Here is a 14,880-nt window from a genome sequence, read left to right as displayed (position 1 = left end):
CAGGTCTTTTCCAACCTAATTGATTCTGTGGGATTTGCTCAGAAAACTGCCTCGGCAAATGTCCCTTGCTACCGCAGGCCTCCGTCGCACGTTCTCTCCCAGATCTGAGCAGTGCCGGCCACGGCCGCAGCGGAGGGCACGGCCCTCAGGAGGGCACGGCCGCCTCCCCGCAGCCAGGCGAGAGCTGCAGGTCCAATGGCGCGTTGTGCTGCCGGGCACGGCCCCTCGCCGTGACACACCGCTGTCGACACGCCGCGCTGGCGCCAGGCCCGCACGGAGGGGTGCCGGGGAGGGCGGCGCTGCCCCGCGGCCGATCGGGCGGTGAGATGGCGGCGGTGCTGCGGCGCGGAGCGGCCGGTAACGCGGGGCGGCAGCGCGGGGCGGCGGCGGGAAGGGCTGAGGGAGGGGCGGCACGAACGCGGGCGGCCGCGGCGGGGCCGGCACGGGGCGGCCGCGGGTCTCGGTGCCTGCTCCGGCCTGGCGGATCTCTCCGTGACAGCCTCGCAGGCCAAACGAAACTACCGCTTCTGTAAATAAAACCAAGATCTCCCGATCCAACTGATGGGCACATTAACAACTGACATTAGATGGCATAGGGTAAACTTAGAGAGCAAACTCCAAACTCAAGGCGCAAGGAGGAGCTTGTCTTTTTTGAGGTGCGGTTTGGAGGTCAAATTCAAAATAATTTCCCGTTCATGCTAATAACCTGTACTGCTCAATCTGGTAGGGCAGGTTAAACTCACAATACCTATACCACACTATTTTACTTGGTAGCCACAGACCAGGAGAAAAGTGAATGAGAGGGTCAAGGCTGTCCATGATCAATCACTAGGATACTGGGAGTGAAAAGACCTCTGTATGGCTGCACTTTGATGGAGGGAACCAGAGCTGCAGCACAGTGAGACAGTTTCCATGAGCTGTGGAGTCTGATTCCCAAAAGCCCCCTCCAGCACAGAGCAGAGCAGCACTGTGAGCCCAGTTGGCTTCCAGAGTTCCTGAGATGCTCATACCACCTTGAAATTGCTGGGTTTTAAGAAGGCCACACTATGCCCTTTCTCTGTTTGGCCCAGAGAGTGAACACACAGCTCCTATGTGCCAGATTCCCTATGGTGGCAGCATCCTCTCCATGCTTTGGGAGTTCTTCTCCGCCTGAAACAGCTGACAATAGAGCAGTGCCCAGTGACAAGATTCTTACTGCAACCCACTTTTGTAAACCTTCCCATGGAGAACATGACTGAGTTCAGTTGGATTTGGCTTGTGTTTGACTCCTTAGTTTCCTTGATTAAGTCAGTGAACACTGCTCTACATAAGAAGCAACAAACAAGCCAATGAATAAACATTTGAGGAATGAGGATCTCAGTTTATGGGGTACTTCAGACTTGTTGCTTCATAACCTGCTCTTTTAAAGAATGTAACCCTTACCTGGTGCAGCTGTATGTTCAAACTCTGATGTGCATAATACTAGCAGATCAGTCAACCATTAATAGAATAAGCCCCAAATAGATAAATTTAAAAATATTCTTCAAATTCAGCTGAGGAAAGTTATATACTATAGAACTGTTTTGAGATGTATATGTAAATACAAGTGGTTTTTTCCTGGAAGCGTGGAAGTGATGGGGTTTCAAGCTGAAGTTTGTTGAAAAGCTTTCCTTTTTACTGCAGGGTCATTTTTTGATTATCGGGTTAGAAGAAGATTAGAATTCTAAGTAACCTATGTAGTTACTAATCTAGATAATGCAAGAAAAACACAAATGCTTTTTGTTTAATCTCAGTCAATTATGGATTTAAATTAATCTGTATTCATCTGACTAGAGCTAGGATAAATTCACAAGGCTTCATAGAGTAAATGCTTATATGAGTGGGCATTTAAGTATCTTTGACTTTACAAGAATCGTAGGAATATACGTCGCTTTTTCAATCTATTGTCTTCCCAGGAAACACCACAATAAATCAAGTATTTCTTGGGAAAATCAAGTATTTCTTGGGCAGAACCCAGAAGAAAGAGCATTTTCTATTATTTTTTCTAGTGCTTCACAAATAGCTGAATAACAAACAGTCTGTGTCAATTTACTTGAAATAGAAAAAATACAAATTAAATTACAATAACTATGTAGTCATATGACCTGGGTGAAGTGCAGCAACAATTATAAATGTCAGATGTAAAAGAATGGGAAAATCCTTGCAGTAAAGACTGCTTGAAAAAAAGATCTACGGTAGTGGTATTTCTATTGAACTGCAGTCTGATAATAGTTGGAAGAAAGAATAAAACAGTAAAAGGCTCTGGAAAACGTAACAGTTTATATAGTAAGGGATCCTTCTCTTTCAAAGAATTTTTCTTATTTGGAGAATAGTGCCCTCCTCCAAGTGGAAAAGTACCTCTTGCTTCAGCAAGAATTGAATCATGTCTTAAGAAATTACAGTACAAAACTGAACTACTTCAGTAGAAGCTTAGGTGGGCAGAAAAGACTGCATAGCAGATGTTGGGGGGATTCTTACTTTTTGTAACACATTTATTTACTCTGGTTAACTGTCAAACCCTATACTAGTTAATTATCCATGCCTTTAATCATGCCACCTAGTTCCTGCCTGTTTGTTACTTGATGCATTATAGGCATTGCACAGTACTGCTTTCCTCAGGAAATTACTTGGTTCACCCTGATTCAGCTGCATTGATGTGGCGAGTGTTTCTAAAAAAGTAGTTTCTCCACAGACATTTGAAAAACAAGAATTTTTCTTTGTGTAGAAGTTTCTAGGGGATTTTTTTAACATGTAAAAAGTTGAAAAGCAGTTGCTGTCCTATACCTAGTATGACAGCCTAAAGGTAACAAGTGAAAGAATTGTCCAGAACTTCTGGCTGTGGTGAAGGAGATAACAGGATTGACTGTGTGAAACCTGGCAAGAAATACTCCAGGGCAGTTACTTGCAGCACTGGATAAGTTTCTGGAAATACTTAATGTAGGATGTTGTCTTAGTATCATCAAAAGGTTGTGAGTAGACTTACTTTTACAATGCTAATGCTAAGTCCTTGCTAATATGCACATTGCATGTTGTAATTTTAAGTGTCAAATACATGCAAACATTTCTTTCTCCATCACAGCACCATGTTCAGAAAGGCTTAGATTTAAGGACTCATCAGTTATCTTTGTGAAGAAAAATTAACTGGTAGCTGTAGAATCTTGAATTCCTGTGGAATGGTAGTTCTCAGTTCCATACTGTGAAGCAAAGCTGATTAATTACAGCTATTACTAACGTTACAAAGTACCAAGAGCCCAGCCAGGCTATCTATCCTCAGTGTGTTGCAAAGCATCCAGAATCTCAGTGCATCAGTGGCACAATCTCTTAGAAAAATAGCACATTTGTGACTTTAAAGCAAAGAATGCCTCAAAGACTACCAAAATGCTAAGATGCCTCTAGCTTGGGCCTTGAGGCATTGGGAACTCTGACTTGGCCTAAAGCAAGCTGGCATGGAATTAAAATGTGGCTTTTATGAATATATCCTTTAATCTAATTCTAATTCTGGTGCTAGAAACAACTGATACTGTCACAATCTCTCCCTACCCCCAACTCCTCCAGATTCTAGTACTCTGACAGATTAATTTTTAATGTAATTAATTTGTAACTATCCTCATTTTATATCTTTCTGTTTCTTCGTGGTTTTTTTTGTTTGTTTGCTGTAATTTCGAGATGTGTAGGCATATCCTGATTTCTTTCTCTATTTTGTAAGAAGCTCTGAAAAATTCAAAAGTCACTTTTAAACACATTATACAGTTGACCTTTATGATTGGTCCTGTATTCCTCTTTTTAACAGGCATACGTAAGGATTTACACCAACTTTAAGTCTGCTTTGGGTTCTTATTTATTTTTTTTAATACTTCTGAATATTTACTTAGTCTGAAAAAGTGTTCATTAAACTGTTAGTTCTACAGAGTAACTGTTTTCCTTGCTCTCAGTCTACCCTGAGCATTGCACAAGGGTGTGCCAATGACTTGGCAGCTCTGCAGGCCTGTGAAGGGGAAAGAGCAGGTACCGATACTTTCTCAAAAGCGTCGTGTCAGTGCTGTTCACTTTTTTTTCAGGGCTTCTTAGCAGATTGCAGATCTCAGCTCCAACAATACGAACTCTATCATCATCAAAGCCCTTTTCACAAAACATTCCAAGCTGTTTGTGGAAACTGGGCCGACTTAACCATGTGGCAATTGCAGTTCCTGATTTGGAGAAAGCTCAGTCCTTGTATAAAGATGTGTTAGGAGCCCAGGTGAGTGAGACTGTTGCTCTTCCCGAACATGGTGTCTACACTGTTTTTGTGGAGCTGGGAAATACCAAGCTGGAACTTCTACATCCTTTAGGAGAGAAAAGTCCCATTGCAAGCTTCCTGCAAAAAAACAAGACTGGAGGAATGCATCATATCTGTATTGAGGTATCTTAACATAATATTTCATGTAATAAGATAGATACATTAAAGTATGCATATTTTAATAGGCTTGACCTGTGTCAAGAACTAATATATAAGGCTGTCATATTTGTGAAAAATTACATTTCATAAGAAGAAGTCTTAAACATGCCCTTTTTTAATGTTTTGGAAGTCACAGTTCCATTTAGTGAGCTATGTGATCATTTTTTCCTCTTTTATGCTATAAAGATTGAACTGGGGAACAAAGGGCTAAGTAGCCACTGTGACAGAGTGGTGAGGTTGTGAACAGTGTTGGATAGGTGTCAACTTCCTGACATAAAAGGACATACAGCAGAAAAAGAATTGTAGGTTTAAGCTATGGTATAGTTCAGATTTTACAAAGTCAAAAAAGCCTGTCCATTGTGCTTATCTGTCCTGTTCTTCCTTGCCATCAAAGAGAAATTGATGTGGAAGTACAAGGGAATGTAAAGGTGCTGGGTGAAATCATTATCTTATTTAGTATACTCATGTTTTAGTGTACATTTTTGATGCAAAACTTCATGCTGCTGCCTATGATACATGTTTTAAATATCTTGTAGAGCAGAGTCTTGCAAACTTTATTACTTCAAAGCATAATTATGCAAAGCGTAATATTAAAAAGTAATGGGATTAGTGATGTGAGTAAAATTGGTTTTTGGTCTTTTATGTCAGGAAGTATCAATTGTTCATTTGAAAATTTTAAATATATTTTGTAGAAATACCTTTTATGAACAAATTTCTTACAAAAAGCTGAATTGTAAAAATCATTTCCATACTGGAGAAGAAGCCTAACAAGTTTATCAAAATATTCTTAATTTCTTCTCTCTTATACAAAGGAAAATTTAGACAGATGTTTTGATAGGCAACTTGTTTCAAAAAAGGTAAGTATTTTAAGAAGAAATTAAATTATTCCTGACCAGTTACAATTTAATACCTCCAGTGAAAACTGTGCTGGACACAGTAGAGTAAGAGAGCAGTCCAAGCCTGGTACTTTCCTAACATGGATGCACCCAAAGGCTTTCCACTGTTTACTGTCACTCATCCTTGGGGAGGCAGGAATTCATTGCAGCTGAGCCCAGACTTGGTTCCTCTTCAGGCCATCTCTGCGGGACAAGAGCAGCAGCTGCTGTGGCTTTTCTGCTCGGGGAAAGAATCTGGGGGGGGGCCATGGCACACGTCACATGAGGCCTATCTAGTATAGATAAAACTTGACAGTCGTTCCTTTTTGTTTTGCAGACTGGTAGTTGTGTGTAGGAAGAGCTGTAGTGAGTTTGGAATATTCATAAACAAAACTGCAGTGAATGGGTAGGAATTAGGTGATGTCTGTTCCTCTGAATTAAAGCCAGGAATTTTCTTCTTCCCTACAATGGCATCGGGAGAATTTATTCACCAAATTATGTCCAGACACCTCAGTCTTGAAAAACAGCAATGCTATTATTTTAATTCTAGGTCTTTATTCATTATTGACTATTGAATTTTCTAAACTGTTAGTATTATTATTTCAAAAAATGAATGCATTTAAGTTTTATGAAAATTCAAATTTCATTCGATGACATGACATCAGAACTTCAGATCACACTGTACAGTATAGGCATGTTTTTGTTAATTATGTTTTTCTGTAGGAAACTGTACTGAAATACTGTATTAATGGCTATTATTATAATTAAGTTCATTAGGAAGACCACATCCTGTTCTGGATATATTTTTTATTATTCCAAGCTTTTTTTTTTTAGGAAACTTTATGAACCTTAACCTATTCAGAAGGAGAATATATGAATCTAAAAGGGACTTTCCTTTTACCTTCTGCCCACTGCCCTCCCTTTTCACCAGCATTTATGAGTCAGTGCTCTGTCAGCAATTATAAAGGGAGATATTTTTCTTTAGTTTTTGAGAACTGGAAAGCAATATGATCTTCCTAGTAAAAGTAATGCAGAGTTTAGATTATTTATGGAGTCCTTATAAAGTAACAAAAAAAATCAATGGGCTTTGTGCATGAGTGATTTTAGTTTATTAATTCCTTAAGTACAGCACAATCTGTTTAAATGGTATTTTATAAAATCTTCAAATAAAAAGTGCTAACTCTGTAGTATTTTTATTTTGAAGACTAGATGTTTTAAAATGTTTTTACAACTTAATTTATTTTCAGAATGATATTAGAATTTAGGAATAACATTTCATTGAGGAATTATGTTATTGCTCCTAAATGTAAAATCTGCATAATACAGTGCAATATGTTAATTTGTGTGAACTGTATCTTTTTTATAAGGTTGATGACATAAAAGCAGCTATGACAGAACTGAAGAAAAAAAAGATACGAATATTGAGTGAAGAGCCAAAAATAGGTGCACATGGCAAACCTGTGATTTTTCTTCACCCTAAAGATTGCCATGGAGTCCTTGTGGAACTTGAGCAAGCTTGAGCTGCAATATTCATAAATAAAAGAATAGAAGAGTTGTGAAGTTCCTGAGCTGGTGCTGGGAATATTGATGTGGTATTCAGTCTTTACAAGTTCATTGTAGTTCCCATGGATTAAGTACAGCTTTTGAGTACTGAAATAGTGCTACAGATTTAGGATCTTTTTTTTGTTGTTGCTGATCTGATTTTCAGAATTAATATTGTTGGCATTTCTTGAATTCTCTGTGATTCTAAAAACAAATACATGTGCTAAGTTACATATGTACCATAGTAATTTATGTTTTGTTGCCTGTTTGCAGCATGATTTTACTTCTGTAGCCACAGAAACTGTACAGTTTCTAGGTCAACCCACATTATTTTGCTCTACATTTCAGAGTAGAGACCCACTTCTCAGTGACAACAATATAGCTTAGACATTTTCATTAGAAAGAAAGGAAAAACAAACATTGTATTTTCTCTTTTCACCATTCACCGTCTGTGCTTCACACTGATTAATCGGTTCATGCAATAAAAAAAGCCATATATTATTGTACGGGTGTCTGCAATCAGTAAATAAGTTTTTCTTGGCATAACAATTACTGCCAAGGAAGTTACCATGCATAAATCATCCTTTAGTTGTTTTATGAACTCTGTGGATATGCAGGCAATGAGAACCTGAAAAATTATTTGCCTGACATACATTTCAGACTGTAATGCACTTGTGATATTTTAGTTTTTTCATTTTTAGGGGGTTTTTTTAATTTTTTTTTTCCCCAAGCTTTATCCACAGAAGAATATCTTGGGGAGACATGAACAAGTAACGATTAACCTTTTCACGTACTTTACAAATATGGTTTTCCTATGCAAAAGCACTTACAAAATGAGTGGAAAACACACACCACATGGTTTGTTTTGACATTTCAACTGTAGAAATAGAAGACTTGCTATTTCTCTAGTTTTTTTAAGCCTTAAAAACTCATACTTTCCTAGCTTAATCTGAATTTTAAATTTTCCTACATCTCTGCATATACAGTGAGAACCTTCAGTTTGATATGAAGTAAGGTCATTTTAGTCTAGAGAGTTTTTACTTAATGGAATGGAATTACTTGTAATGTGTGTCATGTTTGCTGCAACAAAATACAAATATAATGTCGACCTGAGATTTAAACATGTTTTTAAAGACATTGACACTTCCTCATGCATTCTACTTCTGAAAAAATCTCTACAAAGCCGTACTTTTTTATTTTAATGAGATAGTTTTGTACTCAAAATAAATACACCTTCTGTCATCTTTTAAAAAAAATACAGCCTTCCACAGGGTTCCTACATTTCATCAAATCACTGCCATTCTGGGAGACATTCTATGAGCAAAGCTGCTTTTGTCTTTTCATTCTGTCAAAGACAAGGAGGTACCTTTTCTGCAAAACCAGCATAGGAATGCCAATACTAGAAGCCTCGCTGGTTAAAATAATTGAACAGAAGTCTTTAAACCCAATACCCATAGTTTGGTGCAACAGAAACAGTCCTCCCTAGGTTCATTCTCCATTTCTTTGACCTGTCTGAAGGAGATGGACTTTTGTGTATGACATCTATCAATACACTCAGAGTAGTAGTTTGAGGTAGTACTAGAGAACAGAGATTTTTGAGTAAACAACACTTGCTCCACCTGCTGATTGTGCTCCCTATCTTATTGGCAGAAAGAACCTTGTATAATACGCTTTAGCTAGTAACCAGCAATTTTCCTGACTGACGGCGTGGGGTTGCCTAGCACTAAGTCAGCTGATGTATTTTGTTCATCGTATCTAAGTCATGCCCCTATCTCACTCAGAGTTTATACCTTTCTTCTGACTACTCCTAAGGTGGAAGTCAAGATATTATGAAAAAAACCCAACACCCCCCTCCTACCTGCCCCCCCCACCCCCCCCCGCCCCAGCCCTGCAAAAGAGAGTTTAGGTCTGCAAATTAGTCAATAACCAAAACTGCATCATGTTCTTACAAGCTGTTACAATTTGATGGGATCAGACCCCCTTGCTTGTCTGGGTGTGCGCTACAGGATAGGAGAATTTCCACCTCTGGAGCTATAGACTTGGAGAATAGCCAAGGGAGCTGGACAGCTACAGGATCTGAAGACAGCTACAACTGAGAGAAGTGTCCTGTTCATAAACTCATAAACTTAACTCCCTTAGACTTCAGTGGGAACAGGATCTATAAACTGTGTAGTCCTTCACCTTAAGGCAGGCAGACTTCACAAGTCATTGTTGTTCTGAATTACCAAGGGGTTGGATGGGGCTTAGATATATGGGCCTTGCTCTTTGTCACTGCCGTGATTATAAGAGGGTAGTAACATCAAGAAAAACGGTAAATTCAGGGATGGAAACTGGGGGAAGAGAGAACTCTGATTTGCTCCTTTCAGTGGAGGGACATTGAACAATACACCCCTGTTGCACCATTATGCAACTTCTGGGAAGAACAAAACTGATTATCTTGGAAGGGAATTAGGCTTTGACAGTGTTTATTCTTCTTTGGTTTTTGTCTGGTGGCTTTTTTAAAACAGCAGTACCTTCTCTGATAATGTCAAGCTTCTCAGAAGACGAAGTATTAATATTTTGCTGGTAAATTTTCTCATGCTTGTGCCATTTGTCAAGTGCAAGTTCCCTGTTCCAGTCTCTCCATGTACCTTTTTTCCCCTCTGAGCTGAAGCATGTTCCCATTTTATGCTGCCTAAGGCAGACAAGACACATTTTTCTGGACTCCATCAACATTACTCAGGCAACTAAGGAGCTCATAATTAAATTATGCAAAATATCTTTTTCTACTTCCTCTATGCAACCCTCAAGTTGCTCTTAGATGGGAGGAGGAGAACAGGCTGCAGAATGAATCTCATTCCTTATAATGAGAGAATCCTAGAAGCAAACTCAAAAAGCTGAGAAAATAACCAACTGCATGCTTTTTAAAAGCTAACCTTACAGTTTTGCAATTCTGCAAAAACTCCAGTCCTGTCATGCTTATTCTGCAGTTAATGCACCCAAATTTCATTCTGAATTCAGTTGCTTTCATTATTACCATATCAAGCTGAAGTCTCGTAGAAAACCATGAAACATGGAGATGTTTACATTATCTAGTTGAGGTACTTACAGTAGGAGCTTTGAATGATATCCTTAGCACTTCATTTGATTCTGTCCGTACAAGGAGTTCTTCCTGTAGTGATCTGACATGGGTTTGTTGGATATAAGAACCCTTAATTAAGGGAAAAACTCCGAATTAATTGTTTCAATACTCATTTCTTTTACCAAAGCAGTTGCCATGTTGGCCAAATTATGAGGCTGTCAAACAGCATAAGAAGATCATCAAGTTCAACCAATTAATTAATATGAAAATGGAAACTAACAACAGATTAATAAATTAATCAACCCAGTGATGACATTTTATAGTGGAAGACCTCAACCGCTTAGGAATGCAAACTCTGTCACCTTTGATAAGCATTTTTAAAGCATTTTGAACATTTAATGAAAAACATATTTATCTTATTGTGAAGGAGGGATGTTTGTACCCTGTGATTGTATAATCCTTAAATATCTATAAAATTATGTCACCTGTTTATTTGCACTGTCTTGTATATTGTTCAAAAGCATTGCTAACCACAAAGTTTATAGCATAGATTCACAAACGAGGAAGAGTTCTCATACATTTTAAAGTAATGATACATTTTGAAGCATTTTATGACTTTTCTAGATCTAATCTAAAGTGGCCTTTTAACTGTTATGCTTTGCTAACACAAAAATAGCAAATAGGTACTAAAATCTTCTATGAAGTAGATCTATAATACAGATTTTTACTTATTTTTAACATTGAGGTTTTTTTCAGTAATAAAGACAGGTTTTAAACATGATTTAAAGTTCTGAAGTAATTTTTAACTGCAGATACCCTGAAAGCATATGCGATGATGCACAATTTGCATTAAATAAGGGGAATATCCAACTCTTCATCTGTGGCTGGCTTTTATGGAAATAATTATTTCCAGAAACTGAAGAGAGGTATATTCTTGGACTTGGTATCATGCACCCTATTTTTACCTTCCATTTTGGTATGTAATTTTCTATAATAACGATCTGTCTGAGTCACTGTCTCCAAAATGAGGTGAAGGGAGAATGTTTGTTAGAAACTTAAATTTTAAAAAGTTAGACAAATATATCCCACTCCCTTTGGGACCCCTGAAGTCTTTGAGAGGTCAATTGTAGTACAATACTTGCAGCTGCAGTAACTTCAAAAAGAATACACCTGCCCTGTTGGGCTGGAAATACTGCTTTTGGTATGTTGATAGCAAGACTTAATTATGTAATATGAGGCTATTTCATCAAGTTAACAATTTTGAGAATTAATAATATTAATTAAAACATCATTTGCCAAGTGTTTAAACAACCCATCTACAGATTATATCTGTACATACACTGCAGTTCTGTGTAAAACATACATGCATTATGGTTTGGGTAATGTTTTGAGTTCTCATTATCTTCAACAGAAAACCAAAATCAGTCAAGTAATTGAGATGTAGAAAGGGACAGATGGGGAAAGTCACCATAGAAAACCGTAACAGATGATAGCCTCTTAGTAGCAAATGGGGAGTCTTAATGAAAATCTTAACAACTAAACTAAAAACAAGACTAAAAAAAAACCCCACAAAATGGTGTTTCCGTGAAGGGCCTTTGCATGTACTTGGAATATGCCTTGATGCTAACACTTGGTATAGCTACCCCAGGGCAAACAAACACACACCAAGTTGACCACACAGCTATTACAGCAAACACTGATATCTAGATGAATGGCATGCAATATAATTACATTAGGACAGCTTTTCACTTTTGCTATTGTGAGAAATATTAGCTACAATCTCAAATTTGCGTAATTATGAGCAAAGCCTGTCATAATTGCCCTAAGATATGTATTTCTTTATGTACAAACCACAATCACCTAGCTGCCCTAGAAAGATCTAGTGGCTTCTAATAAAACACCTGAGGAACCAACTGTAGCTATCATTCACCTTAAGAAATGTTCTTGGAGAAATCCTCTTCCGTGAGCTTTTAAACAGTACACATTGAATCCTACATTTTTAAACTTTAGTGGTGGATCTATGCTTTATCTGCACAAGGGCACAAAAATCATAATTTGTTCTCATAAATCTGGCCGCATGATGGAATGTGACGAGTCCAGTCCTATCCCCTGCTGTAATGTTCAAACTTTTGGTGTTAAGATTTTCGTTGCACTGGAGCACCTCAAGCAACAGGGAAAGGTGAGGTCATTACCTAGCAGGATTACATGGCATTCTGGAATGTAATTCGCAGAGAAATGCTGTTGAACCTTACAGAAAACACCCTCAGCACCGGCCCAGCGCCGAAGCAGGTCCCTGGGGATACGCTACCGAGTGTCACAGCGGGATGCAGGCGTCCAGCAAGCATCGCTGTCAGCAGCCGCTGCTCCAGGCGCTCAGGAGGGGAGCTGCGGCCCCCCCAGCCGCTCCCCTCAGTGCCTGCGTCTGGACACAACCACTGAACCACAGAACTGTTGGGCTGGAAGGCAGGGTCACCTGCAGCAGGTGACACGGGAACGCATCCAGATGGGTTCGGAATATCTTCATTCTGCACAATGCACGCCCCCCCGGGCAGGTCTTTCAGTGCTCTGCCACCCTCAGCGTGAACAAGTTCTCCCTCATGCTGAGGTGAAACTTCTTGTGTTTCAGTTTATGGCCATTGCCCCTCGTCCTGTCGCTGGGCACCAGTGACGAGTGTGGCACACACGAAGCTGGCACAGAACCGGCCCTCCCGTTCGGTGGGAGTGGATCGCGGACAGGTCAGTGCGTCCCGCCGAGCCCCCGGGCCGTGCGGGGCCGGGGCCGCCCCCCCGCGCCCCCCCGGGGCCGTGAGGCGGCGCGGGCGCTATGCGCCATGCAGGTTCCCGGGCGCTGGCGCAGGCAGGTTCCCGGGCGGGCCCGCCGCGGTGTGCGGCGCTCAGCAGCCACACAAAAGAGCGGCTGCGGCTGCGGCTGCCCCGCTGCCCGGGACCGGCCCCGCCGCTGCACCGCGGTAAGGACCGGGGGCGCAGGGCGGGGGGCCGACCGACCGACCGCCGGCTGGGGTCGTCGCGGGCACCGGCGGCTCCGTCGGGTTGGGGCGGCAGCATCCCGCGGGTCCCCTCAGGGGAGCAGGGAGCCCCCGGTCGCGCCCCCTCCCCGCGCCAGCACGGATGGTGCTCCCCTCGAATCGGGGCTGGGGGCTGCCCTCCCCGCGAGCGGCTGCCCCCGCCTCACCCCATCCTCATGCCCATCCCCATCCCCATCCCCATCCCCATCCCCTGGCAACCGAGCTACCCGCAAGCGGACAGGGAGCCGGAGTGAAGGGGAGCCCCTGCGGCATGGCGGAGTGGCCGGCGCGGTCGCGATCGGCGGCGCGGGGCTCCGGCACCGGGGGCTGCCGCACGCCCGCATGTCCCCGCTGTGCCCGGGGAGGCGCCGCCACCGCCCCCCGCCAGGAGAGGGAGAGCCGGCGGCGATCCCCCGGCCCCGGGCTGCGGCTTCGCTCGGCTCCGGCTCCCCCGGGGCTGGGCTGCGGCTCCGCTCGGTTCCCCCAGGACGGTTCGAGCTCCGCGCTCGGCCCGGCAGCCTCAGCCCCGCCGTGTTGGGACGGTGGCTCCGGGTAGCGCGGGGACCGGCCGTGCAGCATCCGCATCATGTCAGCGTTTTGTGTGAGGGCGGGAGGCTTAAGTCCATTTGTCTTGGTAAGAGTGGAAAAAAAAAAATGCTAGAGGAGCCCTCCTGTAATGCAGCACCGCTCGGAGTTTGTATTTGGTTCTGATTTCATGCCTCCACTGTAGCAAAGGGATCAGAGCCTTTGATCGCTCTTTTCCCGTTCCCTTCGTCATGAGATCTGGAGGGAAAAGGCTGCTCAGTTAAGGATACCCGATTTTTGTTGGGATAAACAGCAGGAGATATTATAGCATGGTCTGTTTGCCTCTTACTGAACAGTTTTTTGAATGTGTGTGGTGCCTTGTATTGCCATAACAAAAGGGATGGGGGTGGGGGAAAGGAAGCGAATACTGCATTTAGAGCTGCATCTTGGAAAGTCAAAGACTGCCTTATTTTGCCTCAACTGGCAATCTGTGCTTTCAGGTTTACGTACTTTGCATCTTCAGTGTCGTTCTGGTGGTTGTTGCATGATAGTGAGGACACACAAGAAAAGAAATTTAAAGACAAGAGAGCATACAATGTGCATAGTACAGAGATAATGTGCATTGCAGTTATGTTTAAGAAAAGTCTGAAATTACTGTGACCAGATCAAAAAATGCAAGTAGTGTTTCAGTTGTATTACGTGGCCAAGGCCACCCTATAATCTCCCAGGAGGGGATGGGAAATCGGTTTGCAGAAAAGGTATTTATCTATTATGCCTGTTACCCAAGAATTCCTCATTACTTAATGAGTAGGACTGAAAAGGAGAAACAACTGCTGTCATAGTTTTTTGTGGTTCTGTGTAAGCCATAGTATTTCCAGTATAACATAGCTTTAAAAGGGAGGAATTATAGTTTAACTCCTTATTGCCAGTTAAGTTAAAATACAATATGTGCTGGTTATGTGTTTGAAAAGCAAAAGATTGACATTTATATTAAAGCATAAGATGGCGATTTATCACTGTATCGTCCCAGTTCTTCTCCGTATGGGACAGACAAGATGAAAGAGCTTTACTTTCTTATGTTCTATGAGTACTGAACTGCTAAAGTCAAAGCCACTGTACTTAGTCCACTTGGGGCTCATAGGATTTCATGCTGCAGAACTGTCCTTATAAACCTTGATTGTCAGACTTTCTGAATTCTCTGATAAGGTCTGCAGTTGGAAATATCTGAAGCTATTTTTAAAAATGCATGAGCAACTACATTATTGCGCCCTCTTGATCCTCTGATTGTAAAGGAAAAGTGTTCTTGCAAAGGCCATAGGTGCTCAGCTCTTTTGGTCAAAGTATTACGATTCTAAGGAGGAATCTCGAAAAGCATGTTTTGTGCAGTTACTTGATTAA

General features: G+C 41.6%; 1 protein-coding gene across 1 annotated transcript; it reads left to right on the top strand.

Annotated features, from left to right (window-relative positions):
- Positions 1-248: 248 nt before the first annotated feature.
- On the top strand, positions 249-6,910 carry MCEE (methylmalonyl-CoA epimerase). Its single transcript, XM_082290975.1, has 3 exons — positions 249-357; positions 4,077-4,417; positions 6,696-6,910. Exons 1-3 carry the CDS (start codon positions 327-329, stop codon positions 6,846-6,848), a joined length of 525 nt encoding a protein of 174 aa, XP_082147101.1. The 5' UTR covers positions 249-326; the 3' UTR covers positions 6,849-6,910.
- The last annotated feature ends 7,970 nt before the right edge of the window (positions 6,911-14,880 follow it).

The sequence above is a fragment of the Coloeus monedula genome (assembly GCF_965178545.1).
Source record: "Coloeus monedula genome assembly, chromosome: 14".
Taxonomy (NCBI): domain Eukaryota; kingdom Metazoa; phylum Chordata; class Aves; order Passeriformes; family Corvidae; genus Coloeus; species Coloeus monedula.
The sequence above is the reverse complement of the archived record's forward strand: the minus strand, read 5'-3'. Positions and strand labels throughout refer to the sequence as shown.